The sequence below is a fragment of the Hirundo rustica genome, chromosome 4 (assembly GCF_015227805.2).
Source record: "Hirundo rustica isolate bHirRus1 chromosome 4, bHirRus1.pri.v3, whole genome shotgun sequence".
In the NCBI taxonomy this organism is placed as follows: Eukaryota; Metazoa; Chordata; class Aves; order Passeriformes; family Hirundinidae; genus Hirundo; species Hirundo rustica.
Window position 1 is genome coordinate 45285301 of NC_053453.1, and position 21589 is coordinate 45306889.

At 37.1% G+C, this 21589-nt stretch overlaps 1 protein-coding gene across 1 annotated transcript; it reads right to left on the reverse strand.

Annotated features, from left to right (window-relative positions):
• Nucleotides 1-7789: 7789 nt before the first annotated feature.
• KERA (keratocan) lies at nt 7790-13330 on the reverse strand. Its single transcript, XM_040062853.1, has 2 exons — nt 12445-13330; nt 7790-7962 (listed from the first exon to the last, which is right to left on the reverse strand). The coding sequence occupies exons 1-2, from the start codon at nt 13328-13330 to the stop codon at nt 7790-7792; spliced, it is 1059 nt and encodes a 352-aa protein (XP_039918787.1).
• Nucleotides 13331-21589: the final 8259 nt, after the last annotated feature.

A 21589-nucleotide genomic window follows, 5' to 3' on the forward strand; every position in this document is an offset into this window, starting at 1 on the left:
AAAAAAAAAATTCAAATCCTGTTGACAGCCTATTGTTTACCTGTGAGAAGGTAAACATGAGACAAATGCTTACACACTATCAGAAAACTCTGCGAGTGTTAATTCAGCCTGTGTAATCAAGAGGCAGTTAGAGGGGATAAAATTGTTTCCATTTCTGCATTCCTAGCTTTCCAATGTTTCTTCTCTCTGAAGTCCCTCTGGGTTCATGGCTTAGCAGCAAACTGCCCAAGATTCATGATAGGTTTCCAAAGACCTGTACAAGTCCTTGCACATACTTTTAAGCTTGACAGTCTGCCCCAATTGCATCTTCATCTCCATCTGTCTTTCTCTGGATGATTTTCTGCTTGGCACGTTTGTGAAGAAATAGACTTCAGTGGGTTGTTGAACACATTTTTGCACTGATTCCTACCACATAATTCAATGCCTTCATAAGCTGAGCTGCTGGTTATTTGCTTCAACTCTTCAGACACAAGACCCAGGCTGTCATTCCCTCACCAAGCCCAGATGACCCATGTCAGAAGCAGCCCACCAGCAATAGGACTTAACTCGCTCCATGCCTTACAGTACTACCATTGGGAAAAATCCCAGTATGGAGCTAGTATTAAACCAACAGGAATTAAAACCACATGAGTGTCAGGAGGTAAGCAGAGGATGTCTAAATATGGGGAAAGTAGGCACCACTGAATGCCTTGAATCCTTGGGAGCACCTTTTTCCCTGAATAAAAAAAGGGGGGCTGTACTGCAGGGTTTGCGAAAGCAGGAAAATACAGGCACAATACTAATGCTTTGAGGAAAATCGGAAGCATGGGTAATACACTGCAGCTGAAATCATTCTCAGTGTTCCTCAATACCTAATAAATCTGCTACATTGATCCCAGATAGAATACAGATGTAAATAAAGAACAATGGAGAAAACAAGGAAAGCAGGGAAATTTTGGCTTGAGAACAGAAAATTTGCTTTTCTGATTGCTTGTTTATTTGATGATCAGTCTAATGTAAACATATTTATATTTGTTTGAGGAGGAATTAATTATTTTAGTCTTCCTCATATAAAAATGAAAAATAAAGCTCACACCATGTTCACATGTGATATTTTAAATTTAAGGTTAAAGAATTTGCACCAATCCAAAATAAATGCATAAATAACTAGCTTTTTGAAAGATTCAAACCACTGGGACTTTCAGAGAAAACCTTCTCGCACAGCTTTCTCTTCCCAATTTGGTCAGCAATTCAAAGGCAGGGAATTTGGGGACCTTGTTCCTGACAAATTTGTCAAAGACATTTTAAGTGTAACTCACTTCTGCTGCTAAGCAGAGTTGAGAAGGCTTGCCATCAGTCTTCTTCATTGGAAGCAGTTCCAGTCATTAAAAGAAACAAATCTTAGGATTCACAAAACAGCATGAACCTCTAGTCTGGTGCTGAGAAGAGCCTCCTCAGAGGAAAAAAAAATAAATTCTACACTCCATTTCAATCTGCTTCCAATTCAGCCAGGGTCTTGAGCCTAGATCCTATAATACCGTGAAGCCTATCCACACTGCCAGGAGAGAGAATCAGTGATTATTTCAAGTCCTGTGACAAAGCAGAGCATCACAAGGAGATTACCATCCTCGAAATAAGCTTCCCAGCAGTGGGAGCATGATTTCAGACAAATTCAAGAATTTCATTACCTGGTGAAGGGCATATCATGCTACATGGACATCTTAGCAACAATATTAAGTAAGAAGTATGAACACTATTTTTTCTTTCCTTTCCTCTGGCTGAAACTATTTTCATTTCTTTTTCTGAATCCGCTAATATTTAATAAAAATGGTGATAGACCATTTTAATGAATAAAAAATTTTTGAAGAAAACATAGTTTCACTGAGAGCTGCTGAGCCCATATATGGCTTTCATTGCCCCAGCCCCTAAATAAGAACAGGTTTTCTTTGTGGAAGATGTGATTCTAGTTTCTTCACAAATTCAGACTGTGAGTGGGGAGAGAAAGACTCAGAAAAGAGATTTCCACATATACTCTGCCTACAAGACAGCACCAGCCTCGGTCTGCATGCCCACACCAGAGGAGGCATGAGAGCTTTGAGCAGTGGGGCTCCCTGGGGAGTTTCCCTGGGGAATTCCAGATGGAGTTGAACTACCAGGAAAGGGCAGGACATCAGGAGAGACATTAACACCACGTACATAAATATGCATAAGTGAAAAAACACTGAAGAGGTAAAACTAAATCAAGCTGATAGGCAGATAGTTTGGCCAAATGAATCGTAGAGTGGTTTAGATTGGAGCAGACCTTTACCATCATCTAGTTCCAAGAGCTCTGTCATGGGCACGGAACCTTCTACTACACCAGGTTGCTCAGAGCCCCATCCAACCAGGCCTTGAACACTTCCAAGCAAGGGGCACCTACAACTTCTCCAAGCTGAGCAGCCACAGTCCTCTCTGTCTTTGCATGAGAGGTGTTTCAGCCTTCTAATCAACTCAGCGACCCTCCTCTGGGCTCATTCCACTGTTACAAAAATCAAGGCAAAACTAATTAGAGGAATATACAGGCTGTTGCCAACAGTGCACAGAGTATAAGAAAAAAACATTTTGGCAAGTGTTTTGAATTCAACAAAGTGTAGATTTGCTGGAACTGGCACTGCTAGAGCAAGCACAGGGCTTAGAAACCATATCACTTCTACTAATGGCTGAGATAGTAAGCTAGCTAGGGCAAAACATGATATGAATTATGGATATTGCTTCATACACTTGACCTCAAGTGGTTATTACTATTCCTGAGCATCACTACACAGGCAGTGTGGTGCTCTATAGAGCCTCTCATCATGTTTAAACAGGTGAGCAATTCTGGGTCAAAAAATGCAATTATGGAGGACATTTCAGTCAAGAGAAAGATATTAACTTGCTGAATTTAACAATGCCAAAGATTCTCAGCCATGCTTGGTGGAAAAGGGATATTAGCTATTTAACAGTCAACACAGAAATGTAGATGTTACAGTAATCTGATTCCAGGGAGGTAATGAGAATAGCTGCAATTCGATGACAGCAAATAGTTTTTCTAGGCGGAAAAGTGAACAGCAACAACTTGTAGCACATATTAGAAACCATTTGGGTGCAGCAAGGGGGACTGAAAATCCCTCCAATAATATACCAATAATATAGACTATGTGTTAGAGTTAGCAGTTGCAAACATGCAAATTACTTTTCTAGTTGTCTTCTGAATTGTTATGTTAGTGTTTGTGTTTCTTCCTTTAGGTGTCATACAGGATGCTGTGGTCACTGGCATCTATCCATGATTGTTGTGGTGGTGTTTCTCCCTCAAAATGTTGAAGAATAGTGGTAGCACACTGGACTCTTGAGAAAGAAACAGAAAATGCCAGAAAATAGTATGGAGCAGGGAGAATCACACATGTAGTTAAATTTTTAACTATGCTGGCAGCATCTGAAAAGGACCTTTCTTACTGCAGAGCCAGCTGTATTATAAAATCCCACAGCCTTTTGATAGATCCAGCATTCCAGACTCCAATCATGCTGGTAGCCATGTCAGAAACATCTGGGAATTTTTCGGTTCTTGAGTCTCTCACTTTGCTTTAATACTTTTCTTTACGGGGCAACTGTCTGTACTGTTGTTGTACATTATTTGGGTTTATATTGTATTTCATTTTTGCATTGGGTTTTGTAATGGTTTCTTCTGTACCCCCCTGTTCCCCTGGAAAATGTATCATCCCTAAGTTTGTCCCTGCTGCTTTTCCCCACCAATTCTCCCACACTGGAACATAACCCAACTCTGTTCCACTCCCACCTTGTCCCTGATTGGGTAGTGGCTTGTCCCTGCCTTTAGCCCCTTCCCACTAGATAAAAGCCAGGAAACCACATGGAAAATTCCTCTTGGCTTGGGGATGGCGACTGAACAGGGCTCCTGACCTTGCAGAGGCAGGACCACAGAAGAAAGACTGAATAAAGCCCTGATTTCCCCCAAGTTCAAGTGCAGACCCTTCCTTTTGCCATTGACGGATGCCTGCACTCTCTAAAGGAAAAGGTTCACAGCTGCTCTGGGATCTATGGGGCCCTGAGAAAAAAATCCTTCCAGCTGTGGTTTGTCTCCTAAGCTTGCTGAGGCAAAAACAGAGCTGGGGCTCTGAGAGAGAGAGAGAGACCACACTGTACCCTGGGCTTAGGTGATATCACATCTGTATTAACAACCCTAATTTCAAAATTATCCAATATGCAATATGGCTTTCTCCTAAAAGCACTAGATGTTTGTGGTTGGATTAGTGATTGACCATGGCTGCAGTACGCTGTTCTCACCTTCTCACACTTGTAAATGTCTTTGTTTCTGTGCATGGTATTCCATTTAAAATTGTTTGCAATGTATTCTGACAAGGAAGGGAAGCAAATGACTATTCTATGATGACAGCTGTACTTTCAGACAGGACAGCTGAGAGGTGCGTTCCCCACTTCTTTTAGAGGAAAAGAACACAATTTTTTCTGAACCAGGAAATATCAGTGGGAAATCTTAGAGAAATCTTGTATTAGGAAGAATCAACAAAAGACTTTCAAGCACAGTGATTTTTTTTTTACATTGTATTAGTGGCTCTCATCATTGGGAAAAAGACAATGTGTTTTACATATTCCTTTATAGTCTTCTGGCACAATGAACAAACTGACTGTGTAGTGGCTAAAAGCCTACATTGTTTAGTAGGCACATAATAATGCAATTTAGACCTGCTATTGTAGTCTGAAAGAAATTTCAACAACTTTCCCAGGAGATTTAAGAATATTAAAACTGTTGCAAATTGCCATGTACATGCAGTAAAGAAGCTTAACCCCCAAACAGTATTGATTTATTTTGTGAAGGTCACTGCAGCAACCTAACTGGGTTTTTTTCTACTTCTTAGAGCTGGTTTGGGGGGGAGAGTATCAAGATGGAACAAATTAGGCTAAGTGAGAATACTTAAGATTTTTTCTTTATTAAATAGCTCCCAGATGTGGAGTCAGTGCATTGCATCAAAGGTGTAGAATACAGAGCACTTGGCAGCAGCAGCTTTTCAGCCCAATAGAAGTTCGTCCTAGGATGTATCATGAATTTTCACTTCACTCAGATTAACTGGGATTTGACAGAAACAAATCTTGAGCATCAGTCTGCATGTGTTCTAGAGCTGTTGCATAGGATAGTACTGACTATTTGAAGGACTAGTTTATAAGGATTTCCTCATTACACTGCATTGCAAAAATAGCAGTACAGCTGGTGAAATAAATAACTGTTAAAAATTATTTCATCAGATCATGTGCTCTTGCTGCCATCAAAAAATTCCCCTATCCAGAAAATGGAGTATCTTGATGCCCTAGTACCCTTTATGATTTTACATATCAACCTTTGTCATATGTAAGCTTAACATCTCTTTGGGGAAAGTTTAGTCTTTTCTTCAATGTGTATGTGGTACCTAAAAGGGTAGTAATTTTTACTGGATCTTCAAGATGCTTTGCTGTCCAATTAGATGTATAAGTAATATTAATAAATGCATATATGCCTGTGAATATTCACTTTGGAGTACATGTATTTGTTCTTTGTTTAAAATAGAAATTAATTTCCTAGTTCAAGAACATAATTATTGTTATTATTTAATTAGTAGTATTGTCACATAATTATTTTACAAAAAATAAATTACTATGTTATTATTGAGTAAAGAACATAGCTAAACATGCATACATATTGTAAAGACTTTTTAAATCTGTATTTTTTCATATAGGGTCAACACAGAAGTATAGAAATTTATTTTGTTGGGAGGGCAGGAGCTTTTCAGCAATCACATAAAAAGAACAGCAAAAATAAATGGTATAGTAATCAGATTTCTGAATGGGTTATTCCTATGCTGGGTTTCTATACTAGGTTGTTTCCGCAAGTTCTCTGGAACAGAATAAGTCTTGATTTTCAGATAAAAAGGATCAATTGCCAGAAATTACAGTTCTCAACACTTTTAAAAATCTACTTTTAAGAAAATACCTAATCTGAAAAGCAAAGGTTATACCACGTGCATAGTCTTTAAATGCTTGCTACTGAGGTCAGTTGTATTTTCCCACGAGACTAGACGACCACCGATGGCAAAAGTAAAAGAGTCCGCTCTCTGGCTTCAGGTGGGATTTTACAGCTTTTATTCTCAAGTCCTGCCCTGCTTTGCTGGAGACCTTTCCCGATGACTCACCGATGCCAGAAAGACCTCACCTCTCCCCTGTCAGCACTTTTTCCCCCAGGGGGCAGGGCCCAGAGGCAGGGCCCAGAGGCACCACCCAGTAAGGGAGAAGCGGGAGGGGAACAGAGTTAGGTTACATTTCAGTGTGGGGGATGGACACTGCTGGGCAAGGACAGATATATAGAAAAAACATTACAAATCCGATGAAATATAAACACAATTAATGCATTACAACAGCCAGTCTTAAAATGTTAGCAATAGATGCAAGATATCAATGAGCAACTAATTGTTCCTATCTAGAAACGCAAGAAGACTAAACTAATGACTGATGGATAGTCTGTTGTGCTGGCTAGCAGAAATAAGAATGTCATACTCTCTCAGTGAATAGTTGACTCTAATATTCAAGTCGTTTGTTGAAATGCCAATATTATAAAATAGAAAAAAAATCAATTAGATTTGATAAAATCATTCCTATTTCATAAAATTTGCCTCCTGGTATCTCCCTTGTTAGTGAATGGTTATTGTGTATTTTGTGCTAGTAATCTGGACTTCTCTAAAATCCAGTATTATTCTGTGCATATATGTGAGTTAGCACATAGCTGAATACTGCTCTGAGTTGATTGTGTTTGCTTAAATGATACAATTCCTACACAAGTGCTTTCCTAGTTCAGTAAATAATTGGGAGGGGATGTATCTCTTGACTTCTTAATTTTCTCTTCATCACTATTGTATTAACTATCCATTCAAATTTTTATGAAGTACCTAATCCATGAAATATGTAATCATTACTATTCTTGTATCTCTCTGCAAACTAAAATTAACCAAATATTCAATGACAATCCCAAAGTTGCAGTAAGAAATGGTGCCAAAACTAGAAATGGAATAAAACAGCAGAAAACTGGAAATTTGAGAGAACAAGATTACATGTCATGTCTCTTGTCTCTGCATTTGAGTTGGATCAGTTTAGTCCAGTTCTGAAATTCAGTGAAGGAATCCCTACAATGATATATATTCAGTATACTGCTTTGGATGCTAAGCCTCATGTACTTTTTGCCTTAAAAGTACTAGTCTTCAAAGGATGACAGCATCTTATGGGTTATTTGCATGTTAAGCGGTTGTTGTTCACCCTGAATCCCTATCTGAAATGTCAGTGGCAGTTCTGATAACTAGTAATTATGCAGCTCATGATTTTATTAGCATATGCATTTGGCCAAGTGCACCCAAATTCATTGTGTTAGTTACTATATAACAAAGTAAGGACACATGACTTTTCTATAGGAATGATGTTGGCAGGGTAGGCATTGTCATATTTGACAAGAAAGATGGAGCAGGCAAGAATTTTCTTTGGAATATTTGGGATCTTACACCAGTGATTTTCAATATATTCATGTTATGAATTTATAGGATAAGGTGTAAAGCACATGTTCCAGGTCCTTACAAAATCCCTTCTGAAAGAACAACCTTTTCAGTCATAGAAAAGATACAAGCAAAGAAAAAGATTAAAGTCAAATAAAGCTGTTACTTCTTGATTTTAGAGTTAGAACAAGTTTCATTCCAGCAAAACTTGTATCTTAACACTCTCACAGTACAAGAGTGACACTGCAATATCTTTATATGACAACAGCTTGAAGTAGTCGGAAACAAATCATGATGTCCAACGGGATTGGAGGTTGAATTTCATTTCCATCCAGACGAAGGTATCGGAGGCGAGGGATGTTGCCGTAATAACCATAATCTTCTTCCAGGGCAATGGAAACTGGGCATATTTGAGTACCATTGACACCTGAAAATGTAGATTAACATATTAGGTTATTTCCATGGGAAAAGTTCATGAAGATAAAGTTCACTTCGGACAAATAAAGTAAACTTCCACTGATGTTAGTATGGGGAGACTGTTGCTTTTGTTACTATTTAAATACTTGGTTGATTGAAAACAAGCATCTTCATATAATGTGATCCGGATCAGTGAGTCACATATTTATTGTGCTGCAATTATGGAAAAAAGCCATTAGATGTATAATTTATCCTTGGACAAATAGGACACTAAGATAGAAAACTACATGGTAAGCATTGAGAAATAGCTCTTTACACTCTCAGTGAGCAAGGCAAGATTATTTCTGAGGGGTTTTGAACACCTTATTTCAATGACAGTACATTAATTTTAGGCTGATAATATTCCCTAATGAAGATCTTGAATTCAAAGCAATAGCAGCATTGAATCAGAGAACTTTTGAATCAGAACTTTTTGTATAGTGTTTTTAAGTTTTAATCTTTTCTGTTCTCTTACATTATTAAGTGGAGTTGGTTTTAATTGCAAGAATATAACTTGTGCAATGGGATATTTTTCTTCCTAATCTGAAACCTAAAAAATCCCCAAAATTCTATATACATCACACATAATTTGTTTCTGTAAAGATAAAATTTGAAACTATGGCTTCAATCATTACCTATATTCGTAAATGTTGAATAGTTTGGGGTTTTTGTCTCCTCTAGGTAACCTCTGCACTCTCACTTGGCTAAAACGTTTCTATATTTTATCTCCAGCAGTTAAATAGTCAGGCAGCTGCTGCCCTATTTCAGCCTCAAAATGGCCTCTAGAAAACACTGAAGTTGTCTTTGTTTATCAAAGATGTCAAATTCCTTTGACCAAATGATTTTTTTGACTGATCTTACTGCTTGAGAATCTTGGCCCCAGACTAACTGAAAAAAGTGAATGGAGGATGTGTATATAGCAGATTTTTTAAACTAAAAAGATGGAAAAATAATTTCTTCCTTTATATTTAGTAATGATACTATACACAAATCTTCTGACTACAATCCTCCAAATCAGAGAAATGTTACGAAGTAAAAATAAGAACATAACTTACTTTTTTTCCCTCCATAACTTACTTTTTTCCCTCCATACCTTTTTTTTCCTCCACTCTATTTTGAAAAACTGCCCAGATGTTTGCAACATCTTGGAAGTGGATTTTATCTTTGTCATGGAAACTAGATAAATACATCCAGCTGGCCAAGGCCTGAAGCTTTTGTTATATCCGTGATATCAAAATGTGTTTATCTTGTGAAATTTGATTAATGTTGGCAAGGCTTTTTGTAGTCTTAGAAGAAACAAGCTACAACTTATTTTTATGTGTGAATTTACAACACAGAAAGCTTAAGAATATTCATTACAAAACCAGCTGTTAAAAGTTTTAGGTGATTCAACACTATCTAGCAGAAAATATCTGCTTTGTTTGGTTAGCACTGCTGTTCATAGAGACAAGATGGCCTCAAGTATATCCAAATATCTGTTTTCTCTGACCCAGAAACTATCTCACTGCATTGATTTAAACTGGGTTAATTACTAAAGCCTTGAAGTAAGGCAGCAGTTATCCAACCACAGGCCACTGAGGAAGAAGTTATTTCCTGATGATGTGTGATATGAATTGGTTTGGGTTTTATTGTTCTCTTCCCATAAAAAATAAATGCAACCCAAACTATCAAGGGAGTAAAAGCCTCTCTCTCTTTTTGTCTCTTTCACTACTCTTCATGGATATACTACAGAATTTTGTTCAAGTAGGAGAAACAAGTCTTTCCTTCTAGAGGTACAATTCACCTTGCCTAAACTAATCCAAATAGAAGTGTAGGCCAAAATAAACCATTTAGACTCTCTTTATAAACTCGAGAGAGAGATTAATACTTCCAAAAGGGCACCAACAACTCCTTAAGATGGGATGAATTTCCCTATTCAATTGTATAGCCCTTTCCATGGAGTAGGAGGTCTGTATGACTATCACAAGTTAGATTTAAGAAATCCAGGATAGTTTACTCAAAGAAGAAGAATTGCACTACATGAAACTTATAGCTGCTGTAATGGGAAAACTGCCAAAGAGGTTCTCATTAATGGCTAATACTGTATCTCTGCTGAAGAACTGCAGAAGATCCTGCTTCTTTTCCAGTAAAACTTACAATTTAGAAACAAAATTTAGATACATGACCCAAGAATTTCTCCCTTTGTCTCCATGTGGAATAATATTAGTTCACAGTCTCTATCTCAGCCTTGGTGTTCTTCCAGGGGAACCTACTGTTTGCTCCCTTGCATTTGTCCTTTGATAACACTGTAATTACACCACCTGCTTACCCTTGCTCACTTGTTACACATTTCTTACCTTCTCTTTGCTCACTTTAACATTCTCTTTTCCACTGTTTAACTACTCAGAGCCTCACAAGTGTATCTCTTAGGTAAATATGTAGGCATGTGTGTTTTAAAATGCCATGGAACAAATGTCTTGCAAGTCTGTCAGAGACATAATTAGTTTTGGTTTTAAGTTGATTTTAATTCCAAAATTAGAGTAGTTTTTTCCTCTGTGTATTGAGATCCTCAGGGAAGGCATTGCAGGAGAAATTCTTGTTCCACCGTGACAAATGATGAGGCTATCATTGGTTTCCTGGGCTTCAGAAGAAGGCCTTATATCTTTATAAATGGTCTCTGGAGAAATAAGGCCATGCATTTATATGAAGAACTGATATTACAAAATAACATACAATAAAACAATATACAAATGGTATTACATGGAAATGCTGATGTCCGAAGTCTTGCAATGATAACAGCGTAACTATGATTCACCAATAGAAAATAAAGCAGTGATTTGCAGTTGTGAAGGAATACCTGACAATTAGTACTATAAAAAGGGTTCTTTTGTGAAAAAAAACAGATCGAGCCCTTACAGGTATTTTTCTTTCTAACCTCTTATATTGATTATCTTAAAATAGTGACTGGTCTGGGTTTAAGAAGACAAAACCAATCTGCAGAATTAATGTCAGCTCTTATTACTCTGGCCTGATTACATTCCTTGTCTGCAATCCTAAGGGCCCTTTAAGATATTATCTATTAGAGCAATGTCTCATGAAGATTCCGTCATTATCCATTCCTTCTTGAAAAATTATGCTATGTGATAAAATACCCTTACATAATACTCAATTTTCATTTAAGGTATCAGGTTGCAACTATTTTATATTCAGTTACTAATAATTCTTTTTTTTTTCCTTTCTTTTTTTTTTTTTTTTTTTTTTTCTAAAGTCAGTTTTGTGCTTAAGGCTTAAGTCGACAATGATATTTGAAAAGTGGTAAAGTCATTGAGGAATACAAGACTTGTGGAAAACTATTCTGATTCAGTTTGACAGGTCATGTGTCATTGGAGCATGACACTTGATTTGGCACATACTACAAAAGTTAATTTTCATTGTCTTAAGCTTTGTCAAACTTATTTAGGGAAGGAAGAGGACTGGACATCTCTTTAAATACTACCTAGACACAAAACTGTTCTTAAACTGGACAGACTAAATTCCGTAGATTCTAATTCTGTGTCTACTTGAAGTGACAGAATAAAGTCTGCACCTGAGGCCTTAAAATAAATCCCTTAGTAACCAAGGGGCAATTAAATATTTCCAGAAACAACATCTGTCATAAGCTTTAACTCTAATTAACAGTTAGAATTCTTGCAGGCCACTTACATATGTGCCAGTTATAATTTTTTTTTAAATTTATTTACATGCTTTCACACTTTCATTAAATGCAATGAATAAATTTTAATTATCGATAATATCTTCCTTTCATAGGCCCTTGTTTTGTGCAAAAGCCAAACTATTATTTTAGTATATTTTTGATCTTAAGTAGCACAAAAAAGTGATAAGGGACCATGTCTTCAATTAAATCACCATGAAGGGAAGATAAGTATAGAAACTTGGCTTCCTTCTGTGCCATGGTGAATAAAAAGTCATAAATTTTATTTTGCTTTTGGCATGAAATGAAGATCTTAGTGAGTAGATGCTTTCATTATATAGAGTATGTAATGTCCCTAATCACCACGGCCCCTCTATACCTGCATGAATTTGGAAAAAGTCCTGAAAGTGAAACCATTAGAACTAACAGGCTTCTGTTGCCTTGGGTAGAAAACCTCGTCTCATTTACACAAAATGGAAATCTTTTGAGGACATAAATCTTAGTAGAACAAATATGCTGTAAAATCTGTAAAACACAAAAATGAGAGGTGGTGGATGCCCCATCCCTGGCAAATTTCAAGGTCAGGCTGGACAGGGCTCTGAGAAACCTCATCAAATATCCCTGCTTATTGCAGGAAGGTTGGAATAAATGACCTCTAGAGGTCCTTTCCTTCCCAAATTATTCAATGATTCTATTATTTTAATCACTTTTTTTTTTATAGCTAAAGATATATTTATAATGAATATGGTTTTGAAGGTTTCCACACTGGTAATATATACTTACTTTTGATTTTGTTGTGATCAAGATGAAGGTGCTCAAGGTGAGCATTGATTGGTGGAATTTTAGTGAGCTGATTGTGAGACAGCTGTAGGTCTAGAATAGATGAAACATTAAACCCATTTGGAGGGATACCATTATCAGATAATTTATTGTAGTTCAGCCTAAGGAAAGTCACTTTGGGTATTGCACTGAAGTAGTTTTCTGGTATAACTTCAATGGAGTTGTTGTCCAAAAACAGCTGCAGTGTATTAGCTGGAATGCTTAAAGGCATTTTCTTGAGTGAATTTTTTGCTATGTTGAGTTGCATAAGGTTGTTGAGTCCTTGGAAGGTGTCACTTTGAAGAGCGCTGTCCAGCAAACTGTTCTGGTGAAGGTCTAACATAGTAAGGTTTTCCAAGTGGCTGAAGACTCCTTCTGGGATTCTGGAGATTTTGTTTCTAGCTAGTCTTAGCTGTTCCAGACCCACTGGTAATGGGGCAGGCACCTCTTCCAGTTCGTTATCTTCAAGGAATAAGTAAAGCAGTCTTTTCAGCTTGCTCAGCACACCACTCTCAATTCCACTGTTTGTGATCTTATTCTTGTTCAGATTTATCCACCTCAGATGAGTGGCATTCACAAAAGGCTTCTCTGAAAGTGTTTCAATTTGATTGTTTTGAAGATAGAGGTACCAAATTCTTGCTGGAATTGGAGGTATTTCTTTAAGTCCTTTGTTATCACAGTATAACGCATTGGGGAAACTAGGAGGACAAAAGCACTCTTGTGGACATTCAGAACTATAGTGAGACCAATGGTCAGGATCCAGATCATCGTAAACTTGTCGCACCATTCGAGTCCACACAGAATTGACCAAGAATAAGAGCAAAAGGCTTGTATAGACTTTTAGAATCATGGTGTTTGCTTTGGAAAGGAAAAAAAAAATTAGCTGTTTCTCAATAAAGTTCCCTAGAAGCATACTAGATTAAAAAAAAAACAGTTTTGCATATAAAGTAATATTTTCTTTATAAACAGCCAAAATCTGTTCTCTAGGGTATTATCCATGGCCTGCTAAGGAAAACCTGAAAAGTAGTATAAGAGGCATAAACAGTTTTGTGCTATATGTTGATAAACATTTCTCTGATTCATCTTAGATTCCACATTGGCTACCAGTTTAAGTGATGTTTATGCAAGTATCATTTTAATGATTATGAAAATATTGATCATTTTGAGTCAATAAATCAGTGCCTCCTTTAAATTTGTGTAAGTTTCCCTTTACAGATCAATAATCTACATTATGTAATGGTTAATACTATTGTACTCTGTGTTCCTCCTGTTAAAATTAATTATACCCTCTTTTCTGTTTTTGCTCTCTTAAATTATAATGGCATCTGGATCAGATTTTCCATTTTTATTTCTTGTCTTCATAGAAAATTGGAAGATCAAATAGTGTCTTAACAGCTGCTTGTTGGGCATGTTCTTAAAAGCTTGGAGGGAATATGTTTGACTTATCCCTTCCCTGCCTCACTCTCTCATAGCCAGAGTTATAAATTTCCTTCCCTAAAGCAAACAGACAAAACAAATGCCTACTCTAAATGACACAAAGAATAAGTCCTAACAAAATTATGTCCCCAAAAAGAAAATCCTAACCAAACTATTCATATACATATATGCATCTTTTAACTATTTTTCCTGCTTATTTGCTCTTTTAGCCTCTTCAATGATTAAACTATTAACAAAATCATCACTGATGGTTCACTCAGAAAGGAAGTAATTGTGTAGCACAAAAACTGTGTCTTACAAACTCTGTTATCTTGCTTACTGCCTCATGAAGATTAGCAAGCATTTTGCAAAGTAGAGACTGATAGCTGAAATTTCTGGTCAAATTCAGGAAGTTGGTTTTGGCAAAAATAGTATTTAAATAAAAAGTAAATTCTCTCATAGGATTAATGCATCAGTAAGGTTAAGAGCTCAGTTCAGTTGCTGCATATGATACGTAGTCATTTATTAGTTTTCAACACTGTTATTAGCAGTAACAAGTGCAGTATCCTAGAGATTTTCCAGCCCCAGAAACTGTTATCTGGAAGCATACCAAACAAAGGGACAAATGAAATATTTCTAAAGAATAACATTTCTATTTCACGCAGTGAATTTGTAACATTCTTAGTCTGTAGATATTCATAACCTTAATAACACTTTAAAAAAGAAATATAAAGCAATTTACCTTGTTAATCAAGTTCCTGGAGCTATCTGAAGTCAGTTAGAAATCACTGTAAATTCACCGCTTTTGGCTGCTAACCACTGTGTTTGTTTCCTGTCCTCCTAAGAATTAGCAGCATATAAAACTGGAAGTACATACTAGTATTCCCAGATGTATTTCCATGCACACCTTATTAGCTATTGCTTCTAGTTTGACATTGTTTCAGAGTTTGGGCTTACCTCAGCTTTCTTGGATCTTCTCTTTCTATTGGTCCCTGTTGTTAGACTGTAATAGCTTGAGTCAGGCTACAAGCCGTGTTCTAGGAATACAGCCTCATATATACGCATCAGTGGTTACAGCTTTTAACCCCTGAAATAGCTAAGGCACCTCAGCACCTCGGCAGGGAAACAAGGAAATCCCAGCCTTCGTATCAAGCAGCCATAAAGCTGAAGGCATTTGATTTTTTATGTTCTATCAGAGGAGGGGAGCTGGTCTAGATGAAACAGGTAACCCAAATTGTAAATTAATTCAACATTTTTGTTAGAAGATACTTTACATGCAAAGCTGAATTACATCATAACTCATTCTCATAATACCTGAATTGGCCACAAAGAATTAAAACCAGTACCATCTGTTTCTACGGAAATATTTTATTTGATTTTTATTAAATACAGATGCTGTCATGCCATTTAAAGACAAAATTCTTGATTAGGAGAAGAGGGCAAAAGCATTTGCTAAGAATTTTTTGCTAACATATTTTCAGTTCTTTAAAGATTAAATCTTAGCTTTTCCTTTTTATTCAGAGAGATATTTACATATATTTCTACAAAGTTATAATATTCCTCAGGGCCTCCTGTAATTTTCTTTTATTGTTGATCTATCTTGGTTTGAAAGCAAATTCTTTGCAGCCAACTTGCTCTCCAAAGATAGACACATATTTCTCACATTAAGTGTTTTGGAAAATTTTTGTTTTCCTTTTTAGTCCAAACTTAAAGTAACAACTTCATATCAGAAAAACTATTCATGTTCAAAGCCAGACCAATGACATAAATATTTTAAGGGGAAAGCTAATGAAATTTTTTGAAAACGTAACATATATATCCTGGTACTTTTAATGAGTTATATTAGTTTTAAAACTCAGTTGCATAATTATTTTAGTTCAGTTTCATCTGTTTGATTTTAACCATAAAACCTCTAACAACCTATTTCATAATTTCACTGACTTCAGTAAAGCTAATGTTAAACATCATAAATTTTTTCATGAGTATGCTTTTACCGCCGTGTTTATTGTTTATGAAAAAATACATCCTTACCATCAGTAATTTTTGCATTGTTTATGTGCTTCAAAAAAATAATAAGTGCTTAAGTGTTTCACTCTGCTAGAACTCCAGGGTCTTCAACACCTCTTAAAGATTATCAGGGATATCTTACAAAGCAGGTGTAAAACTAATTCCTTCATGCATACTAAGTAGAATATTTTAATAGTTTAAATTAGATTAAATTAATTTACATCTATATCTAAAATTAGAGGTTCTGTCTTTAAGCAGATGTACTAATTGTAGGACAGAGGCCATAAAGACTCTCTATTTTCATTGTGAGTGTCCCTTTAAACACCTAGAACTTAAAATGTTTAAGATTTGGACCTCCTGCCGCAGAGCTGGAGAGCTACCCCACATTAGTGACAAGGATGCTTGTCAGCTGGAGTGAATCCAAAGGAGATGGGGAGAGGCAGAGGCACCACTGTGTGAAATTTAAAATAGTTCTTTGTCCAGCTGTGCGCCATTTAAGGAGGCTTTGCCATGAAAAGTGCATCTGTGATTCTTGTAAACCACAAGCAATGCAGTATAAAACCAGTTTGCTTTTGTGATAAATCTTCACAAAGTATGTAGAGAATATGGAGACACTGAGGTCTCTGCCACTAAAGAACCTGCTGAGTCCATCCTGAATGTTGTGCTGAAGGGTCTAAAAGCTTGCTGAAGGCAAGTCCTGATGGCAGATATCTGCTATTGCACACTAAAATGTATGTTGCCAGATGTTTACATTTAGCAACAACAAAAAGATTGATTTGTCTTATGCTTCATGGTGGTCTGAATTTACCTGCTATTTTTACCTGCTAATCATGTCTAGATATTCATTCTATTATCACAGAAGTCCCTGGCAAAGGGATTTACCCTATTAACCCTGTGGCAGGCAGTGGTGCTATTTGTATGAAATGCTGTTCAGCAAGAGGTCACAAATTGCCCTTTGTGGATTTAGAGGCCAGGTATTTGATCCTTATCAAACACAGATTTTCATCCTTTTCAAAGGAGGTGTTCTTCACTAGGAGAAGAAAATAACAAAATACATTTTCTAAGACTTTCTCAATAATGTGAATTTCCATTTCTTCTGACGCAAGCAAAACAGAAAAAAATGTCAAGAAATATCCTCAAAATCAGGAAGCAAGAGTGTGATGAATGTAGTACATATTCTTATATGCTCTCACAAATTTTTGAAATATCTCTGCAGAGATAAGTGATTGCCTGGGTGTCTTTGCAGAAAGCTTGCTTTCCATGAAACCTTCAAGATTATGCACATATCATGCATTTGTTCTGTTCAGTCCTCCATCATCTGGTATAAATATTTCTTATTTAAAGGCTTCACATTATGGTGAGAAAGTTTTATGGACTAATAAAAGACCATAGCCAAGATTTTCAAAAATGACTAATGGTTTGGGAGACTTTTTGTTTTGCGTATCCAACCTGAGACTCTTTCCAGAACCTTATTTTCAGTAAGAGACTGCTAAGAATTTTGTGTTAATGAGGTAATTTTTGACTTGAGCAGCTGAGTGATCAAAGGCAAACATTAGTGAAATACAAAGTGCTCCTGAGACCATGAACAATTTCCCAAAAAATAACAGTATGAAAGATACTTGCACAACAATAAAAGGAAGCGGGGAAAAAAAAAAAATACAGTAAAAATACTGTTGATACCCACCCTGAATTTTGGAGATAATTCTAAGAGATACTGTTGGGATTGTTCTAGTTTGAGAAAGATGTCTGAAACTATTACAGGATTTTTACTCCACGTGTCTCCTTTCAATCCACAGTGATAATCAAGAGAATTTGCATCAAAAATGTATTAAAAAGCGAGGAGCATCAACAACTGCAGGGGATAGTAACATTTCCTTGAGAGGAGTAATGCACATGCTTGAAACTAAAACAGCTCACAACGTTTAGAAAGAGTAGAAGAGTAAAAAAGATAGACTAGATTGTGAGTGCTGTTTGGAGCTGTTGTTCTGTTTTAACATCAGAGTTGCTGACAGTGAAAAATTGCATCGCTTTCTTTTAGTAACGGTTGCCATGTGTCCCAGATTGAATTCGAAGCAAGGTCTGTTAAGCATCAAGCATGTGTATAGTTCATCATCAGCAAACCCCGGAGTACACTTCAAGCAGAGCTTATTCTTAGCCCAGTGGATTACTCCATTTAGCAAAGGCTGCAATCCAGAGTGCCTAAATTTGGGCAGTACTTTACTAAAAACCATGTGCCTTGCTCCACAGGACGATCAGTTCCTCTGAAATAGGCTCTTGAATTATCTTCATGTTACTAGAGAAAAGGTAGTGCTTTAAAAGCTAGAAGAAGACAGTTTGTGTATCCTTCATCCTATACTCCAGCGGTAGCTCCAGGCATCTTCATGGGGATGCTGACTTTTACTCAGGGTTCAGTCTGCCTTTTTCACTTCTGGTGACAGACAGAGCAGTGATCTCTCTCTTTATGCATTGCTGCTCTGAGTTTTAACTACAGTCAAAAAGGCAAAACTTCTATTTCCAGACAGTTCCCTGACCACCAGTCAGTGGTATATCTCAATTAATAATATCTGCTGCTCCTTTTAAAAAACAGCCGCAAAAGGTCAGCAAGATCAAAGAGTCTAAAAGAAAGCAGATGACTGTGCCCTTCAGGCTGACCCAAGGGACACTGGAGACAGATCAAAGGAGCAGCCCAGATGTTCCAGACCCTGCTCCTATGGATGTATTTTACTCTACATCATTCCTAGTGAACAAAAGAAATTAAACCAAAACAGACTTAGGAGCAGGAATGCTGCATCTCTTCTAGAAGTCTATAATTACCAGTTTAGAGCTCTCAGCGGAAGAAATTGCATTTCCTATTTATGTAGGCATTTTTTGTGCATATGCAGCTAGCTGAAGTGTAGGGAGTTTACATGGGGAACTTTCAGTTTAGATCAGAATACATTGCTTAAAGAAACCCTGGGGAACAGTTTGACTGGCTTAATTTGTTAAATAGAGATGTCACATGACCTCTTATTTATATAGGGTTTAGGAAGATAAGATCCCATTCTAAAAGTCCAGAAACAAAGCTCTAGCTGTTTACTTTCTGCGCAACTTCACTCCCTTATCAAAACTACAGTGGGAACTGAGTAGCTCAGCTAAAAGGATCGTTGCAGAGCAACACATTTCAGAAAAGAGCAACTATGGAAAAGGGCTCAGCTTTTATGGGAAATATACTGGTCTCCTGAATATGCTTCATTAAATAATTTTTTGGCACTCTGTTCCTTTTCTCTGTTTTGAACTCTTTACCTCAGTGACACTGAAACAGTTCCATGACACAATGTCAATATCTGGTATTTGTCTTGGCTTTCTAGGTTTACTTTATCTACTATGTAAATGTTGCTGTCAATCTCTTATTTTTCTTTGTTTTCATGCTTTCAACAATTTCAACACCGAAACAAATCTATCCTGTCCTGGGACTCAATTTTTAAAATGCTAAAAGTATCTTAAATTAAAATATCTAACATGCATTTATCAATTACACACATATATCAAATTGCTGGGACCACGTGTAACTATTTATGTGATTTATATTTTCCGGACAACTAATGGTAAATGAAAGCATTAGTATTCTGTAAACCTGCAATTTTGAGCCATGGACCACCAAGGATTAAATATTATGAGATAATATGAGGATAGTGAAAACAAACTGGTTTTACTATCCTTTAATTATACCTTTATCCTTAATTTATGTTAACTTCAGTTTTCTTATTTTCTTCTGTTGTTAAAGAACTCTAAAAATATTTTAATTCATTTTCATTTTAGATCCCAAAAGTAAGACAATGGATTTCAAGAAGTTTAAGTTTATACAAAGTTCTGTCCTCTAAAATGAATGACAAGGTTGTATAAAAGAGAACTCGCACAGCTAAATGAAAAAATATTTTATTCCCCTTATAGTAATGATCTGCTACAGTGATTTTACCACATGAGAAATTCAAGGATCAGGGGCTTTTTTAATATTTAGAAAGAAAAGTGAAATGTCATAAGCGATATGAAAACTCAGCTCTTATTTTCCATTAATTGTAGTAATTTTTGTCCTAATTTTAAATGCAAGTACTCTTGGGAAATACTGAAATTAAACATAAGACTATGTGATTTTATTTTCTTAAATTGCAATATCAGTCATCACTTTCAGGAGCTGATGTCTCCCAAAGCACTTGAGTTTTCTTCCAGAGTCCCAACTCAAATCTTATTCACCAAGACTACTCCACTCACTGATTATTCTTTCAGATGGAACATGTTGACCATGTTGAAACTAAGTCTTTAAAGTGTAGATGAAATTCCTCAACACCCAGAACTTTGATGCAATCACCACCTTTTTCCTTGAAGACAGCTCTGGAGCCCAGCTCTAGAGAGAATTCATCACCCATTCCTGTCCAAGCATTATGCCGTGCTCCAGAGCCCTAAATAATTACCTCAACAACCCTAAATAATCAAAGGGGTGTTCTTCAACACTACTTGCCCTTTTCTTAGATCATTCCATGCTCTTCATGGTGGCAGCTGGGAATCCCAGCAGTAAAAGCCTAGTTCTCTTCTGCATCTTCTGTATAATACTGTCTTGGTTTGAAAGACAGGTATCTGTTAGGGAGGGGTGGGGCTTCTCTAGGAATGGGGAATTCCAATCTCCTCCCTCTAAGGTATTATAATTTAGAAAATTAAAGGGGTTTTTCAGGCAGGTCTATGGGGAAAGGAATAACAGTTCTTTACTAGTAAATATAACAAGGGAAACAAACAACAACTACAGCATTAATAATAAACAGAACCTGGAACCTTGAGGGGCTTTGTTTCACAAAGCCCGGGGCATTCTGATCTCTTGGGACTCCAAGAGCACCAGGCTGGAAGGGTGGAAGTCCCCGGGCTGGTGAATGGAACGGCAGGATGTCCCCGGCAGGCAGGGGGCTGTCTCTGCCGGCAGGGGGTTGTCCCGGCGGGCAGGGGGATGTGGGGCTACAGCGCAGCGCAAAGAGCAGTGCTGGAGAAGCTGCTACTCCCGGGCAGGATTGGCGCAGCTCCTGAAAGGCAGGCAAAGGAGCTCCTAATTCCTGGACTTCTCCTGCAGCAAACTGCAGCCTGACCATCCTCTCCAATGCCGAGAGCAAGAAAAAAAACCAGCCCCAGCTCCCCCAGCCCTGTCCTTCCCCCACCCCGCCCCCACCCCCCAAACTTATATGATGTTCCCCCTCCCTAGGCCACGTTTTTCGTGTGGGTCAAGCACTCTCTAAGCATCAGTACTTTGTCTCTTAGCAACTTATGGGGAAAAATTCTATAGGAAAAAAAAAACCCAAACCCCGAATACCTACCTCAGCACAAGGCTGTGATTTTCATTAGGAGAAACACACCTTTCCTTCTCTAAAATGAGGGTGGGAATAATAATATTGCAGAGGATGGTTCTTCTTACCCAAACTTAGGAACCTGAATTTAAAAAAAAAAAAAAACAACTCATTTTTTTACACAGGTAATCACAAATTCTTCATCAAATCATTGCAGCATTGCACATAGTTTTGAGAACTTGCTGGTCTTACTGTTTGGTGGGGGTGTTTTTTGTTTCTTTGTTTGGGGGTTTTTTGTTTGTTTGTTTGTTGTGTGGTTTTTTTTTTGGTTTTTTTTTGACAGAAAAATGGTTGTAATGATGAAATCTAAGAGTGAAGTTCAG

Bases quoted from the DNA above. Each gene is read 5' to 3' on its own strand.
- KERA (XM_040062853.1), bottom strand. From the start codon at position 13,330: ATGATTCTAAAAGTCTATACAAGCCTTTTGCTCTTATTCTTGGTCAAT. The intron at 7,963-12,444 runs GTAAGTATATAT...CTACATTTTCAG, and splicing joins TGATCACAACAAAATCAAAA to GTGTCAATGGTACTCAAATA.